Here is a 13,866-nt window from a genome sequence, read left to right on the forward strand (position 1 = left end):
CAGCGGCCGATGATGCGCAGCGAAGTAGGTTTTCGTCTCAAAAGATAGACAATGTCAAATAGCTAATTTTCTCCTAGATGTCCGCCGACGCCTTAATGATGGCAGCTCTGCCACTATTCCTTCCGACTCATCTTTGGTTGGTCGCGTGCTCCCTGCTAGCTACCTCGAACGCACCCGTGAAGAACGCGATCGCGAAAAGCATGAATTAGCGAAAAAGCAGCAAGCCCTCAACAGGGAACAATATGAACTCGAGCAGAAGAAAGATGAGAGAGATCAGAAGAGATTTGAGTGGGAGCAGACTAAGCATCTGGTGGAGACGGCTTTAAAAATCCGAGAATTGGATATCATTCCGTTGGAAGCGGCGATGATCAAAGCTAGAGCTCTTTATGGCCAGGCGCGAGAGGAAGATCAAGCTGAAGCTACTCTTTAATAATTGATTACCGTTCACTGTCTCTCATACGTTTTCTTTTTTGTGGTTCTTGTGTCGGGGCATCGAATGTAAATTTTTGAATCCAACTTATCGTGATAAAACCTTGTAACACCTTTTTCGCTGGGATACTCTTACATTTGGCTACAGAATGTTTACGCCAAGGATGTTACTACACATATACAACAGAGACCTTACAAGCTATATTCCCCCCCCGTAGAAAGTGGTACACTAAGCATGTTGATGTACCTCTCTATAATTTGCTTGTCTTTTGTGGACATGTCCTTCGACAGTCGCTGATGGCTTTCCACAGCCAATTCTCCGCTATCTCCCGGGGGATCGCTCATTCTCAACTTCATATTCATTTCGGTGCCATGTAAAAGCTCCTTTTCGTCTCCTCCCTCTTGCATCCTGGCTACCATGCGGTACATCTCCAGATCCTGTTCCTCGCAGACCATATCGATGCCTTCTGACTCGGTATAATGGGTGTAAAACTCATAATTCAATATCCGCTCAGGCAGATCTTGAGGGTCATACAGGGATCTGATGAATAGTTCGATGGCAGATGGAGGGGATTCGAACTGAATCGTTTTGAGCCTTACAGGTCGGTCTGGGGACGACGAAGGTTGATGTGGTGATCCAGATGTCTCGGCCACGGTGGCCCACCTACGGGCGATGCGACGAGCGCTAGCCAAAATAGCGGTTACCATCTTGAATCTTTGTTTTGATTGAAGCAAACGGAAGCTCACTTCGGGACAGAATTATGACTGGATTGCTCACGAGGCTCGAATGGGCTGGACACATTGTCATACCTCGATTTCCTGTTGGCATTCAATAATCCATGATCAGTTTTCGTTTTTATATGTAGGAAAGGTAGCAACGGCTTACGCATGGAATCTTGAGGTAGAATTCATATTGCTAAAGAAAATTTAACCTCGAATAGCGATATGATCGTAGGAAGTTTCGATGACTTACAAAGCGTACATGTTGCTGAATTCCGACATTTTATCAGGCTTGTAATATTCAGCATACACTTGGTTGATGGGAGCCAAATCATCCGCTTTTGGATCTTCTAAGTGAGCGGGATGGTACCATTGTCGGTAATTTGGACGCGTGAGGTCGTAAGTGGGTACCGAGGGTTGAACGCCGAGCTGCGGTCAATCAGTATAATCCAGCTGCCTACAAAGCAGCAGAAACTACTCACGAATAAGTTTATGGCAGATTGCTTGTCACCGTCTACGAGATGATCAGTAGGATACAACCAACAACGAAACCGTTGCGTACCCAGCATAGAATTATTATAGAAACGCCTGATGTTTTCAAGTATATCTCGTGAGTGACTACTCCATTGAGTGGCCTTCGTCCTCCTGTACGTGTCTACTCGGTTGACCAATGCACTGCCGGTGTACTGCCAAGCCAGAGCTTCTCTACTGATTAGGATTACGGTTCTTCAGACAGCATACGTCCACTTACTGTCTCCGTGATCATGATACATCTCCGTTAGGACATCGACTGCGTCGCACGAGAACTCAAGATAGGGGGTTGCAAGGAATCCTAGAGCATACAATTGATGACCAAAAGCTCGTTTAGCGATGGCAAATTGGGCAGCATTTGTTCTGTCTAGACAGTCAACGCAGTTTACCCTTAGAATTCCATGTTGTAGAAGTGGATGATCTCGATGCGGCCCAGCCCTTCAATCACGCATTATTAGTTCATTCCCTATTGGCTTAATTGAAGGCTTACCCGACGGCATTTCGAGCTGGCCCACCATGAAAGAAGTTGGTGGCCTGAAGACTCTCCTCGCAGATGTCTTCGAGGACCCCTATGACATCTTGTTGTCCACTAGGGAAGTCATTTTAGCATCTTCTCTCACGCATTTCTGGAACTTACCTTTTAGCAGCCTGTGACATATCCCAAGCGATATAGTCCATCTTCTTTCCTTCTGGCAGGAATTGATTCAGATATTTGACACATTGCCCGTACTCAAAAAGCAATTTGCTTTCACGGGGAACAGATTCCCGGGATTTTATAAGGTTTAAAATGTATATTGGGGCACCGTACCGGCCCAATAAATCGTCAAAGTGCTTGGCAGCAGGGGTGTAAAAGGGATCCTTGATTGTAACTGATAATTCATGAGTCCAGCTCGTTGCGACGCATGTCGGAAAGATTGACCTACTTTCTATGGGAGGCCTCGGGGTCATTTGATTTGATTCCTGGTGCCACATCACTGGAATACTTCCCCTGTACTGCACAAAACTGGTATAGCCCCCATAACCGGCACTGAAGTCTGAGAGGGGTTGCTCGGGTCTAGAGCTATCGTGCTGCCCAAACGAGGTTGAAAGGGGCTCAGAAACGCTACCATAGATGAATAAGCTTTCATCACATAAAGATACGCAATGGCTAACATTTGTTCGGTCTCGACCTCGTTTGCGACATGGCCCTAGCCACAGTTAACGATTGGGATGATGATGTTAATAGCCTACTTACATGCTCGTTGGCTCCTCTGGTAAGGAATCGAGCTCCAGCATAATGTCGGGATCTCCTTGCAATAAGCGTGAGGTAAACAGTACGCGAGAATACATGAATTTCTGAATGAAACAAAGGAAATGGTCAGCTGACAAGCCATGATAAGACTTGGGCGTGCTCACTCGCTTGGTCCACAAACCCATGTATGAGAGGTATTATCCATCTACTTCTACCCCGTGGTTCCTCGAGGTTGAACGCAGGTGATAAGAGATGATGGTTCCACATAAAACGTGTGTTCCAACGGCGATTATTCGCAGATACTGTCAGATTCGTTTGAAGGGTGTTGGTCAAATCATAGGAGTACCTAAGAAATTAATTTAGACATCCGACTGGAGACTTTGAAGAGTTGCCTCACGAGAAATAAAAATTCTTGGAAAGGTCAACGAGGTTAAACGTATTAACCATCCTGCATAATCGTAAGCTCAGAAAGATGGAATGATTTAAATCTGAGGCATCATAATAAGTATGCACAAACTTACTTAGTTTCCAGTGTGGATTTTTCAACCTTAGAACCAATAGGATAGAGCTATGTTTAACATCCGTAAGTCTGCAAACTGTTTTGAAAAGCTCGACATAGCTTACCGTAGTATCGTCACAATGGTAGACTGTAAAATGTCATCTCAGCTTAGGTTTCAAAGCCTTCTGGGCATTCCCAAACTCACTATAATGGCCACCTAACAGTCCAACCTCGGACCTCTTTGTCATGAGGATCATATACCAACAGGTAGTGAACCGAATAAATCCCACGAGTCCACTGCAACCATTGTTAGTGTAAGCTGTGACGGTAATGATCACAATGGCAAGACGCACTAAAAATCCATAACCTTATCCAAACCACCTTGGCTTTTGTTCCCATCCTTGACCATCCTCAAAAGTTGCTGTAACTCTATTTCATCATAGGAAGTCGTATCTTCAACTACATTGAGAGTGTTGGGATCTGTGCGATCAATCTTTAGGACACGATGGATATTATCGGTTGAGGCAATCACGTAAAGACGTCTACTCCGCAATGGTCAGCATTGTGTGGCCTATGCTCCCCTGTCCATGATCTGAACCCACGTTTTGGTCCGAAACAGAGTAAATTTAGAAAGCGAGTTGAGTGCATTTGCTGTGGCATCTTCTTTTGTTTGCCGACTCTCTCCTTTGCTGACCATGGCGGAGGATAGATCTTGACTTATCCGGTTGGAATATCGAGAATATGCTGCCTCCAAAGTGGGGATCTAAGTGGACGTGAGAAGTGTTATTAGAGGACTGGGGACATCAACAACTTTTTGAAAGCGTAGAATGAACGAAGAGCGTCGGCTAGCGGGCTGTTGTGTTGTTGCGGTGAAGGAAGGTGGAGGGGTGGAGGTACTCCGAAATACATTATTACGTACGTTATTAATAAGTGGGCTCAAGATATGTATGAGGTACAAAAAGTGGAGGAGCTGGGACTCGAACCCAGGCTAAGCGAAAAGCGTCCTGAATGCGGATCGCTTGTCATACCCCTTGACCACACCCCCGACACGTGTAAGGGCAAGCAAATTTAGTCTCTCATATAGGCTCCACAATATGTAATCAAATCGCGCCCTTTTACGAGCCTCAACGATAACAACGCGATCTAGTACGCCGCACGTACTATTCTATCAATAAATTCAGTTTCTTTAAGCATCTCCCTCCGGCCAACTCAAGTATAATAGGCCGGCAATCCGCCTTGTTTGTTATCTTTCCACACATCCGATATGCTCGCCGAGATACTTCTAATTCTCAGCGGCCACCCCTCTTCGTTCTTTATTCCCTATCCTTCTCCCCCAGCAGTACCTTTCACTTGCAAGGCTTCGCCATCGCTCACCGAATATCTTCACCCCGGAGAGGTAGCGTCCCTCAATTCACTGGCTGATCTCGCCTTCCAGTATCGCAAAGTCAAAACATGGGCCAATGATACAATTGATTGCGGTCGGAAGGCTATATTAGCGGAGAGCTTGCCCCCTTCTCGCAAAGGGAAGGAACGAGAGGTCTTTATGAATGACAAAGGTGACAGTATCAAGCTAAATCAGTATCTCGTGACCCTAGCCGCAAGCATAATCGAGGTGCTGAATGGCTACGAGCTTCTTATTGTTGAGACAGAAGCCAAAGTGCTGTCCTTCGACCCAGCTGTGGTTCAAGATCAGCAAGGTTATGTGCCACTGGCCAGTATCGTGGCAACGTTCGATCGGTGGCGGGCACCTTTGACTGCCCTTAGTCAAATAGTGGACCAACTGTCTTCTTTCGATGAGAGAGAGGATAGCTGGTCTCCCGGCAGGCTCATAGATTTGATCCTCCTCAAATCGCAGACTGGAAACCCTTTCTTACAGAATATATTTTCAAACCTTGCCAAATCACTGCAAGATTTGTTCCTTACCCACCTTGTGTCATTCATTCTACATGGGATAGCGCCTTCTGAGCCACTGATGACCAGCCCTTCAATAGGGCGCACTGTTGGGGTGGACCCATTATCGCCTCAGCATAGAGTTTATGCCCTTAACGTCGACATGTTACCCACTTCAATCGGGGAAAACACCAGAGAAAGTACATTATACGTGGGCCGTGTGGTTGCGACATTGAAAAGAGAAGGAAAGTCACTGCCCAAAGGTCTGGTGGATAGTCTGCGAGGAGAGTTAATGGCTGTGAAAAGTCTAGAAGTTGGAGGCGGCTTGAAAGAGGCTGTTGAAAAGGCTAGGGCGGAAGTTGGAGAGTATGTAAACTTTCATTGACTTGAACCAGAGCTAACAAGATCACAGATGGCTTTGGAGACACATTCTAACAGGCCCTCAAGTAGCTGAATCCATTGAGATGTTGTGAGTCGAATGATATTCGTCGGAGAAAAAGCTTTGAAGAAGCTTACAATATTTTTACTTCGCTTCCGATAGTGGAAGCTTTTTCCTTCTCCGTAAAACCGACTACTGTATTGCCGTAATTCGTGGGATATCACAATTGCGCCTAGATAAACTCATCACATCCAATCCTCACTCGTCGTCATCCATCATTCGCGAACAAGACCTGGATCTCATTCTTCGGCGCGCCAGCGTGGGTACCTCAGCCGAGTTGGACTCTCAGCTTGACTCCTTACATTATAAGATGGAGAAAGGACCCTTGAGGGCGATGCTACCTACTGTACCTGTCAAGACACCCAAACAAACCGACATTGAGAGCAAGAGCGATACCGTAGAACACCGGAACTCGATTCGAGCATTGTTTTCATCCTCTCTTCTTGGAACTCCCCTTATACTAACTACAACAGTCACCTGGCCACTGGATCTGTTCATTTCGCCTCAGGCTCTATCAGCATACTCAGATATTCAAGCCTATTTGACGGCCTTGCGTCATACTCATCTCTCGGTACTTAGTTGTTGGACCGCGCTTAGCGCAGCTCAACGCCAAAGACGTAAATGGACTGGAGTGACCGAAGGGGGCACAGACGAAGAAGTAGAGGCACGCAGGAGATTGGGTAGAGCTGCTTGGGGGACAATCAGACTCATGTTATTCTTCATCGACCAGCTTCAAAGTCATTTCATGACTGACATCATTGACGTGCAGCATAAAAGGCTGTTGGAGCAGCTCGGTCTAGAGACAGTCCTTCCAGCACCTGTACTGGGAGGTTCTTTGAGAGGATCAAGTTTGCGAGGCTCCATCTCCGTGCGCCAAACTCCAACAGCCACGAAAATTCGTACTGCCATCCCAACGCCGGTAACTGAAAGCGGCGAGCGGAGAGAAGCGGGTTCTCCATTCTCAGATACGTATTCAATGCCTTGCGATGGCCAGACACTGAGATCCAATCGAGTACCTCCAACGCCAAACAAAGCGCAAGGCGTCTATTTGGACTTTCTAACTCTTCGGTCAGTTGGCACAGGCTTGAAAATTCGTTGGCACTGACTTTCCAGACAACAGTCAACTCCACACTCTCCACCTCTCTTTCCTTCGAGAAGGGCTCCTTATTGCCGATTTCAACTTAGCGACAGTCATCCGTGACATCCTAGATACATGCAGGCGCTTCACAGGGCTGGTAGAACGCTGGGGTGGCGATGTCTTGCCAGAATTGCTGATGGAAGGCATCAATGGGGAGGAAGTAGGGAAGATGGTCAAGGAACGAGCGCAAGCGGTTCAACAAATCAATGATGTTCGTTTTTTTTTTCTCCCAATAGTAGCACATCAGCTTACGCCGATCTTCAGAGGCTGCACGAGCTTCTTACTGATTTCTTCGGCGCTCTCTTGGACACGCAAAATCCGGGGGCTGCTGATCCAGATAAGTCAGTTGCAGATGGTGGAGGTTCTTTGTCTCGAACAATGCGAGCGGCTCAAATCTCACGAATGATGTCCCGTCAAGCGAATTTCACAGCAGCTGCCATGAATGCGAAAAAGAGTGCCAAAAGCAAAATGCAAATGGACAAGGAGGAAAGAGAATTGGAAGCAGACACCTTAATGGCTCGACACATTGAACAACGTAAGTTGCTAGTGTCTTGATCGGGCAAAGAGGCAGGTGCTCAAATGGTTTGCAGTACTACTTCGGTTAGACTTCAACGGTGTCCTCACTGCTTGGCGGCTAAAGGAAGTTGATGGGGATTACTCGGGGGGCAGTGTGTTGATTGGAAGGGGGCTTTAAGCATATTTTAATTGCATGCGATCTCCACATTCCCATACTCTAGTCTTGTGATCTTAATGGGACAGGCATCTTGTCTCCAAAGCCTTCAATGAGCTAAGAGTAATAAGCATGTAGACTATCCATTCACCTCATCATTGACCTACAGAATTGCCATTAATAATGCCTGTAGTAGCAACAAGGAATCGGCGACCTGTGGTCTGGTTTGACATCCATCGCAAAGCCGATATTTCGGTGTAAGTGCAGCCACCCAAAAAGAATACAACTGTTGTCGTGAACTGCTCGCCATTATGCCCTTATATGATGTCAGGTAAAGTTACTGGACCTCCCCACTACACTTACCTGCCATATCCGACCGAACTCGTTCGACTTTTTGCTTTACATCCACTGTGGAACCGGGTATACCTGCCAGCACGTCCTCGAAACCCTTCCAGCCGGATATACGGTGCGCTTTTGGCAGCACCTGTCTTCCCGGTCCTTCCTCCGTAGGCCCCGAGAGGATGACATTCTTTTGAGTTACGCATTGCACCAGTCGGATAGACAATGGGGCATATCCAGAGTAAACATACGATATGTCGTTTGGGACCGCATCGTTAATGTCGTCGACAAGCAATCGAAGTGATTTCCGAAGTGCCGGGAAATTTTGCGACGTCAATGAAGGCGAACGAACAAGGAGGTTGAGAGATTGCAAATTGATCAAAAGAGGGAGATGGTGATATCCGTATACTTGGAGAAAGTCTCGTTTGAACACCTCCAAATTCTTTGGTTTGATGCCACCTGTTGTCAGGCTCATAAGGATAACCGAGCGGAGAACTGTTTGCCAGGGGATCTGCTGATACATCAAGTCTTCGATGTTGCTCAGTTGAGTCGAGGTGTCGTAGCCTGCCACAAGGTTCTGTTGGGCTTCAAGGTTCTTATTGAACTCTTCCGTCTGAGTGATTCGCATCAAGGCCTCAGTCAATTCGGTATCTAAAACAACAATCAGCCGGTTGCTACCTAGGGTGTCCATGAGAAGCGTACGCAATTTCAAGGCCTGTTGATCACCCTTCATGCCGCCAATCTTTCCCACGAATTCTTTCATCTGAGTTACACTCCTGAGATTTTTGACGACCCCACGATCATCCTGTAAACGTTTAGCCAATTTGCTGAGCCTTGATCCGACAACAGCGAAGTTTCGATCTCTGATATCCTGGAACAGAGCATCCTTTTGAGATGTAAGATGATGTTTTCGTTTTTTTGTTACGGTGGCAGACGGCAGAGCAGTAGAGGGGGGCGAATTGGTACCGGTAGGATTGGGGTCAAGAAGGGAGGGGTCCACCTCGATGTGGGCTATACGGATAGTGTTAGTTCACAGAGCAGGCGGAGCATCATAAAGCTTGATATGCACAATTTTTTATACCCATAAATTCGTCCAGCATACCCTCGTATGTTAATTGGGTGCACATCGGTGTCACCCAGTCTACCGAACGATCAATGATGATCAGGCCGTCTACCTTCTCAGCGGGCTCAATCTCGCTATATTGTGAAGGGTCAGAGCTACGATGCCTCTGCAGAAGATCTGTTAGCTTCTGTTGCAAATGGTCAGCTGGATCTTCCACTGTAAATGCACGGTAACAAATACCTTTGCGCCATCGCCTTTGCCCAAAATCCGCGGGAAAACACCAAAGGCGCGCTGAAATGTCATTAGGGCTAAAGACGAGGAGTGTATGGGAGTATCGTCCCCATTCTTGATTCATAATGAGCATTAGGTATTATACAGGACATGATGGACTTACTAGGTATATATCACGAGCTACATCCTCCATTTCCAACGACAGGAGGTCGTCCTCCATAGGAATGAAACCAAGATTGAACTGCATGTCTTATCAGAAATGGCCAGACCTATCGTGACAGACCTACGTACTTCTGACAAGGTAACATCTCCAGCCACTCCTTGGTCTTCTAATACCTTTTTACACAGTTCAGTTACTCTTGGCACCAGTAAAATGGTGTAAGTTAGAGGTCCTGCAGCTGAGGGATTCTGCTGTTGAGACCGTATTTGCTCTGTGTGAAAGAAAGAAAAGAACAGAGGTCAATAGCTAGGAAATAAATCATATATCAATGAGCTCACCAGCAATGATGTTCATGAACTCCATTTTTGGGCGACACAACCAGACGACGTTCCGGGTGTTGACGTTTAGGGGTCCCCTTTCCAACCAAAACATCTTGTCTACAGCTTGATGCTTCACAGAGAGTCAGCTCCTGATGGCGAAAGGGTTCATGCATACCTTGAGAAGAGCCACCTCTGTTACGAGGCCGAGAGGGCCTGCCAGGACCGGATCGAGGATCAATGTTTTGGCTCCTTGGACCTGCTACACAGTCAGCGAGTTACAGCCTCAAGGAATGTCTTTAAGCATACATTATTGAGGCTCTCAATCAAGGATGTTCTGGCCAGCTCTTTCAAAAGGCCAGTCTCCAAACCATTTCCAGCAGCTGGTTGTTGAGCTGAGGACTCGGAGTCGCCCGAAGTTGAAGGCGGAGGTAAATGATCAGCGAGGTGTGGGGGTAGTCGCGAAGGACCACTTGGGGCTGGTGTTGTCATGGCTGCAGGAGGATGTAATAGACTTATGTAGATTGGGAGATTAAGAATCTGCCTGGCCGTCAAGCTATCAACCAAATCAAAGATAACTAACTGAACCAAATCAAAGATAACTGATTGACAGCGCAGCGAGGCTAGCTGCTGGTGACAACACACATGCGATGACGCGCTCCGTGTCCAGTTTTCCAGGCGATTAATAATATTCATGCACGTCCGGCAGTACCCATTTACCCATCCAGTGGCCTGCATGCATCATCATCTGCTTGTGCCATGCTACCGACATGTCATATGCATAACTTGCCTGAGCACTTTGCCCACAATCCCGAACCTCATAAACAAAGCCAACATGTTACGTAATGAGTCCGGAAGAACGCGTCGGCTTGCAGCCGGGTGGTCGTGCGCGGAAAGGGGGGACAACGAAGTTTCGTCACCGAAGAACCTGTTCCATACGCCTCTTTCCCAGATACAAACGGAGTTAAAATGGTAGCGATCACCGTGTCTGCCTCAGGTAAGCCGACCATCAACCTCGACTTCGCCAACAAGCACCCGCGCGACGTGACTGTCAAGGAGCTCAAGGCTGCTATCCAGGCCAAGTTCCCCAAGGTAATTCAGATGTCACGTCACGAAAATTCCTCGCCACAGCGCTCACTCGTCTTAGCTTGTTGCCAACAGACAAAGAGTCACCGTGCCAAACATTGTCGGAAAACCTACTCCTCTGACGGATGAAAGCAAGACTCTTGCCGATTATGGCGTGGGTGAAGGTGCAAAGTTGAAACTCAAGGATCTCGGCAAGCAGGTCGGGTACAGGGTGCTGTACCTTTGGGAATATGTGGGTAACATCTGCTATGCTGTCCGTAATGCCGAAACTAAAGGCATCTTTGATTCTAGGTTGGACCCATCTTCTTGAATCCTCTGTTCTTGTACTACTCCCACCTCATTTGGGGCCAGTACGATCCTTCACCCCTTCAACTGTGAGATCGACGTGACGTTACCTTGCTCTCGGTGCAACACTAACCGCATATAGCACGGTTCGTAATCTCTTGGTGATCCATTTCATCAAGCGTTTCCTCGAATCGGCCTTTGTTCACAGCTTCTCTCGCGCGACAGTGCCCCTTTCTTTTGTTTTTAGGAAGTAAGCCTGATTCAAAGCAACTAAGATGTTTGGCTCATGTTCAATTGCTTTCCCGTAGCTGTCTTTACTACTGGGGTATCTGCGGTTTCCTCATTGGCCTCACTCTTTACCGACCTGCATACTCCAAGCAAGCTTTGGACGGCACTCTTCTGGGTGACTCTCGCTGGATCAACTTCTGGACCGTCTTCGAGCTTGTAAGTCTCCATCAGGGTTCTACATACGGCTTTGTTGTCAGAAAGATTAGCTTCCTTACTAATCAACCCAATCGTTAAGGTCGCCGAACTCCTCAACCTCAATGCTCACCTGCACCTCCGATCTCTTCGACAGCCTCCTGGGCATCCGCGAAAGTTCCCCACCGGTCTCGGCTTTGGCATAGCTGTATGCGCTAACTACTGGTTTGAGATTCTTGGTGTGATTGCATTGGTTGCCATGACTGGTGGTGATATTGGAAGTAAGTTACTTCTTTTCAACAAGTTCCTGTTCGTATAACGGCTAGTATGCTCGCTTGTCACTGGCGGATTACCCACAGCGTCCGCGGGAGATCGGAGTTCGATTCTCCGACAGGAAGTTTCTTTTTGGCTTTTGGATCATCTCTCATTTGCATTCTTGCTTGTTTTTATATCATCACTGCTAGCGAATCCCTTTGCTGATTTTGATATAGCTGTTATTTATCTCTGCATCGGTACTTTCTTCATGAAGACATGGGCCGATGGCAAATACACTAGGTACAAGCGGGAATTTGACAACAAAATCTTCCCCGGCAAGAGATACCGTCTTTTCCCTCCCATCTACTAAGCACTTCAGATCGGTCATGCTGCTATTCTAGCTGTTTTGACCTCAATCAGTCTACGAAGTCGCGCAATTAATCATTATGTTCCATATCTTCATAATTATGATTATGGTCATGCAGTTGCAGTGCAGTGTGCTATTATAGTCGACGTGCGATTGGATTACGTAAAATATGTCATACAACAAATGGCGGATGCTAGAGATATTACAACGGAAGTTTCTACACCAATGATGATTACAAGGCCCTAATCGCTCTCATACCCCGATAAGAGGCCAAAGCTCGCATTTCCAGAATTGTCCTCTGCCAAATTCACTGCTCGTCCCTCTACAGATTTCTTGCGTCTCGGTATTGCCATTTCCTTCATCCGGCCTCTCGTTCCTAAACCTTCGAGCAACGCCGATGGAGATGATGGCGAACCGAAACCTGCTACAGGGAAATCGAATGGATTGTATTTTTTCGCTGTCGATTTTCTTAAAACTTCTGCCAGATGTGCAGGCGAATCGCTCAATCTTCTTTTGCCAATGCCTCTCTGTTTACCGATTGAACGGTCCACACCTTTGACAGAGGAAGTCGAGCTTCCTGGAATATGCAGCCCCTTTTCTGTTCTACCCGCCTTCCATTCTTCCCTCCCACCCTCCACGGCCTCGTCCCCTAAATCAACATCCTCTCCTAATCCATACCGTTCTTTCACAGCATCGTCTCGATCTTGCTTTTCTAGCATCACCTTTTTTTCTTCCCGGAATTTCCTTCGCAGTGCGGCCGATACAGCATAAGGATCGGCGGAAAGGCGAGCAGATTGCCGGCTAAGTTCTGTGAGGCGTGAGGTACCCTTCTTGGCCCACTCTTGCTGATCTATTGTCTTCTCCAGGTGGGCTATTGGGTCTGCGGTGGCGGTTTCAGATGCTGAAGGTGCCTCGGTATCTATGCAACATTACAACATCAATCCCCATTTCGATCTGCAGAGAGACTATGAATTCGTGACATACCATGAATTCTGAACCCGCCATGTTCTTCTGGATCCCAGTCTTCGTCCTTCTTTTTCGCACCTTCTTCAACGATGTATGCCGCATTTTTGGGATCTGTGCGGATTTCAAACCATCCAGAGCAAAGATGGCATTTGCAGCGGAAAGCGAATATAGGGGTCGAATAGTAGTTGCCAACTTTACGTTTTTGCGCGTTATATCGTACGCCAGCACCTATGTGTGCACCGCAAGTACCACACCAGATGTTGAAAGGAAGTTCAAATCTAAAGTGAGTGGGTCAGCATCTAGGATAAGATGGAGTTGACACGAGAACAACATACCGAACGACTAAGATACCCTTGTCAATGTCCTTGGCACGCTTTCCTAATGCATGTTTCTTTCCTTGATGCAAGTTGAGCGTTGATGCCTTTTTGGGGTCGTAGTCTGGTGGAACGTATCTAGTTGAAAGTCATTAGAAATCCCCGACGAAGTGGAGAATCATTGGGCAAAGCTCAGGAAATGTCACATACCTGTTGAACCCCTGCATTATTGGATGTGTTTTTGGCAAGTGCTATAGACAGAGGTGCCAGCGGAAGAAGTACGGAAGAAAGAATGAAAATACGACGGCTGATTCAGGACCATACAACGAACATGGCAGCGAACGCAACGGCAAAGGCACGGGCGGCGGTTAAATTGTTTCTTAATAAATTTGTTAACTTCGCTTTCTTTCGCATGATGATCGATTGATGGTGGTTGTGATTGACGGTCCGTGCGTTGCAGATCTTCAACCCCTGTTTCCAGATTGAATCTCGTTGTTCCATATAAATACTCTGCAT

General features: G+C 47.0%; 6 protein-coding genes and 1 non-coding gene across 7 annotated transcripts in view; 3 read left to right on the top strand and 4 right to left on the bottom strand.

Moving 5' to 3' along the window:
* Positions 1-513, top strand: part of CNE01730 (expressed protein) — a 1,421-nt gene extending 908 nt beyond the window's left edge. Inside the window, exons 3-4 of the mRNA XM_570796.2 lie at positions 1-24; positions 78-513. The exon at positions 1-24 is cut by the window's left edge and continues 198 nt beyond it. Coding sequence (XP_570796.1) covers positions 1-24; positions 78-430 — 377 coding nt within the window. The 3' untranslated portion in view covers positions 431-513. The remainder of the gene's footprint in view (positions 25-77) is intronic.
* Positions 514-549: 36 nt separating this feature from the next.
* Positions 550-4,212, bottom strand: CNE01740 (polyphosphoinositide phosphatase, putative). The gene is made up of 19 exons (XM_570798.1): positions 4,013-4,212; positions 3,764-3,952; positions 3,616-3,707; positions 3,536-3,558; positions 3,433-3,479; positions 3,309-3,359; positions 3,076-3,257; positions 2,915-3,015; positions 2,833-2,867; positions 2,604-2,782; positions 2,318-2,549; positions 2,171-2,269; positions 1,901-2,118; positions 1,712-1,849; positions 1,632-1,663; positions 1,403-1,578; positions 1,316-1,345; positions 1,177-1,248; positions 550-1,114 (listed from the first exon to the last, which is right to left on the bottom strand). Exons 1-19 carry the CDS (start codon positions 4,105-4,107, stop codon positions 622-624), a joined length of 2,484 nt encoding a protein of 827 aa, XP_570798.1. The 5' UTR covers positions 4,108-4,212; the 3' UTR covers positions 550-621.
* A 160-nt stretch (positions 4,213-4,372) lies between these two features.
* Positions 4,373-4,455, bottom strand: CNE01750. Its single transcript has one exon. It is a non-coding gene; the product is annotated as a tRNA-Ala (tRNA).
* A 101-nt stretch (positions 4,456-4,556) lies between these two features.
* On the top strand, positions 4,557-7,692 carry CNE01760 (expressed protein). The gene is made up of 6 exons (XM_571229.2): positions 4,557-5,666; positions 5,713-5,769; positions 5,842-6,807; positions 6,860-7,088; positions 7,142-7,412; positions 7,468-7,692. The coding sequence occupies exons 1-6, from the start codon at positions 4,675-4,677 to the stop codon at positions 7,569-7,571; spliced, it is 2,619 nt and encodes an 872-aa protein (XP_571229.1). The 5' UTR covers positions 4,557-4,674; the 3' UTR covers positions 7,572-7,692.
* On the bottom strand, positions 7,560-10,218 carry CNE01770 (ATP binding protein, putative). Its single transcript, XM_570800.2, has 11 exons — positions 9,967-10,218; positions 9,836-9,916; positions 9,679-9,790; positions 9,472-9,611; positions 9,344-9,421; positions 9,190-9,294; positions 8,956-9,136; positions 8,589-8,897; positions 7,911-8,537; positions 7,715-7,863; positions 7,560-7,664 (listed from the first exon to the last, which is right to left on the bottom strand). The coding sequence occupies exons 1-11, from the start codon at positions 10,147-10,149 to the stop codon at positions 7,611-7,613; spliced, it is 2,019 nt and encodes a 672-aa protein (XP_570800.1). The 5' UTR covers positions 10,150-10,218; the 3' UTR covers positions 7,560-7,610.
* A 369-nt stretch (positions 10,219-10,587) lies between these two features.
* Positions 10,588-12,226, top strand: CNE01780 (conserved hypothetical protein). Its single transcript, XM_570803.2, has 7 exons — positions 10,588-10,749; positions 10,805-10,975; positions 11,035-11,117; positions 11,171-11,278; positions 11,337-11,472; positions 11,552-11,729; positions 11,940-12,226. The coding sequence occupies exons 1-7, from the start codon at positions 10,627-10,629 to the stop codon at positions 12,071-12,073; spliced, it is 933 nt and encodes a 310-aa protein (XP_570803.1). The 5' UTR covers positions 10,588-10,626; the 3' UTR covers positions 12,074-12,226.
* Positions 12,178-13,655, bottom strand: CNE01790 (nuclear mRNA splicing, via spliceosome-related protein, putative). The gene is made up of 4 exons (XM_570805.2): positions 13,561-13,655; positions 13,372-13,488; positions 13,055-13,314; positions 12,178-12,989 (listed from the first exon to the last, which is right to left on the bottom strand). The coding sequence occupies exons 1-4, from the start codon at positions 13,575-13,577 to the stop codon at positions 12,313-12,315; spliced, it is 1,071 nt and encodes a 356-aa protein (XP_570805.1). The 5' UTR covers positions 13,578-13,655; the 3' UTR covers positions 12,178-12,312.
* Positions 13,656-13,866: the final 211 nt, after the last annotated feature.

Source organism: Cryptococcus neoformans (assembly GCF_000091045.1).
Source record: "Cryptococcus neoformans var. neoformans JEC21 chromosome 5 sequence".
NCBI classification, from domain to species: Eukaryota; Fungi; Basidiomycota; class Tremellomycetes; order Tremellales; family Cryptococcaceae; genus Cryptococcus; species Cryptococcus deneoformans.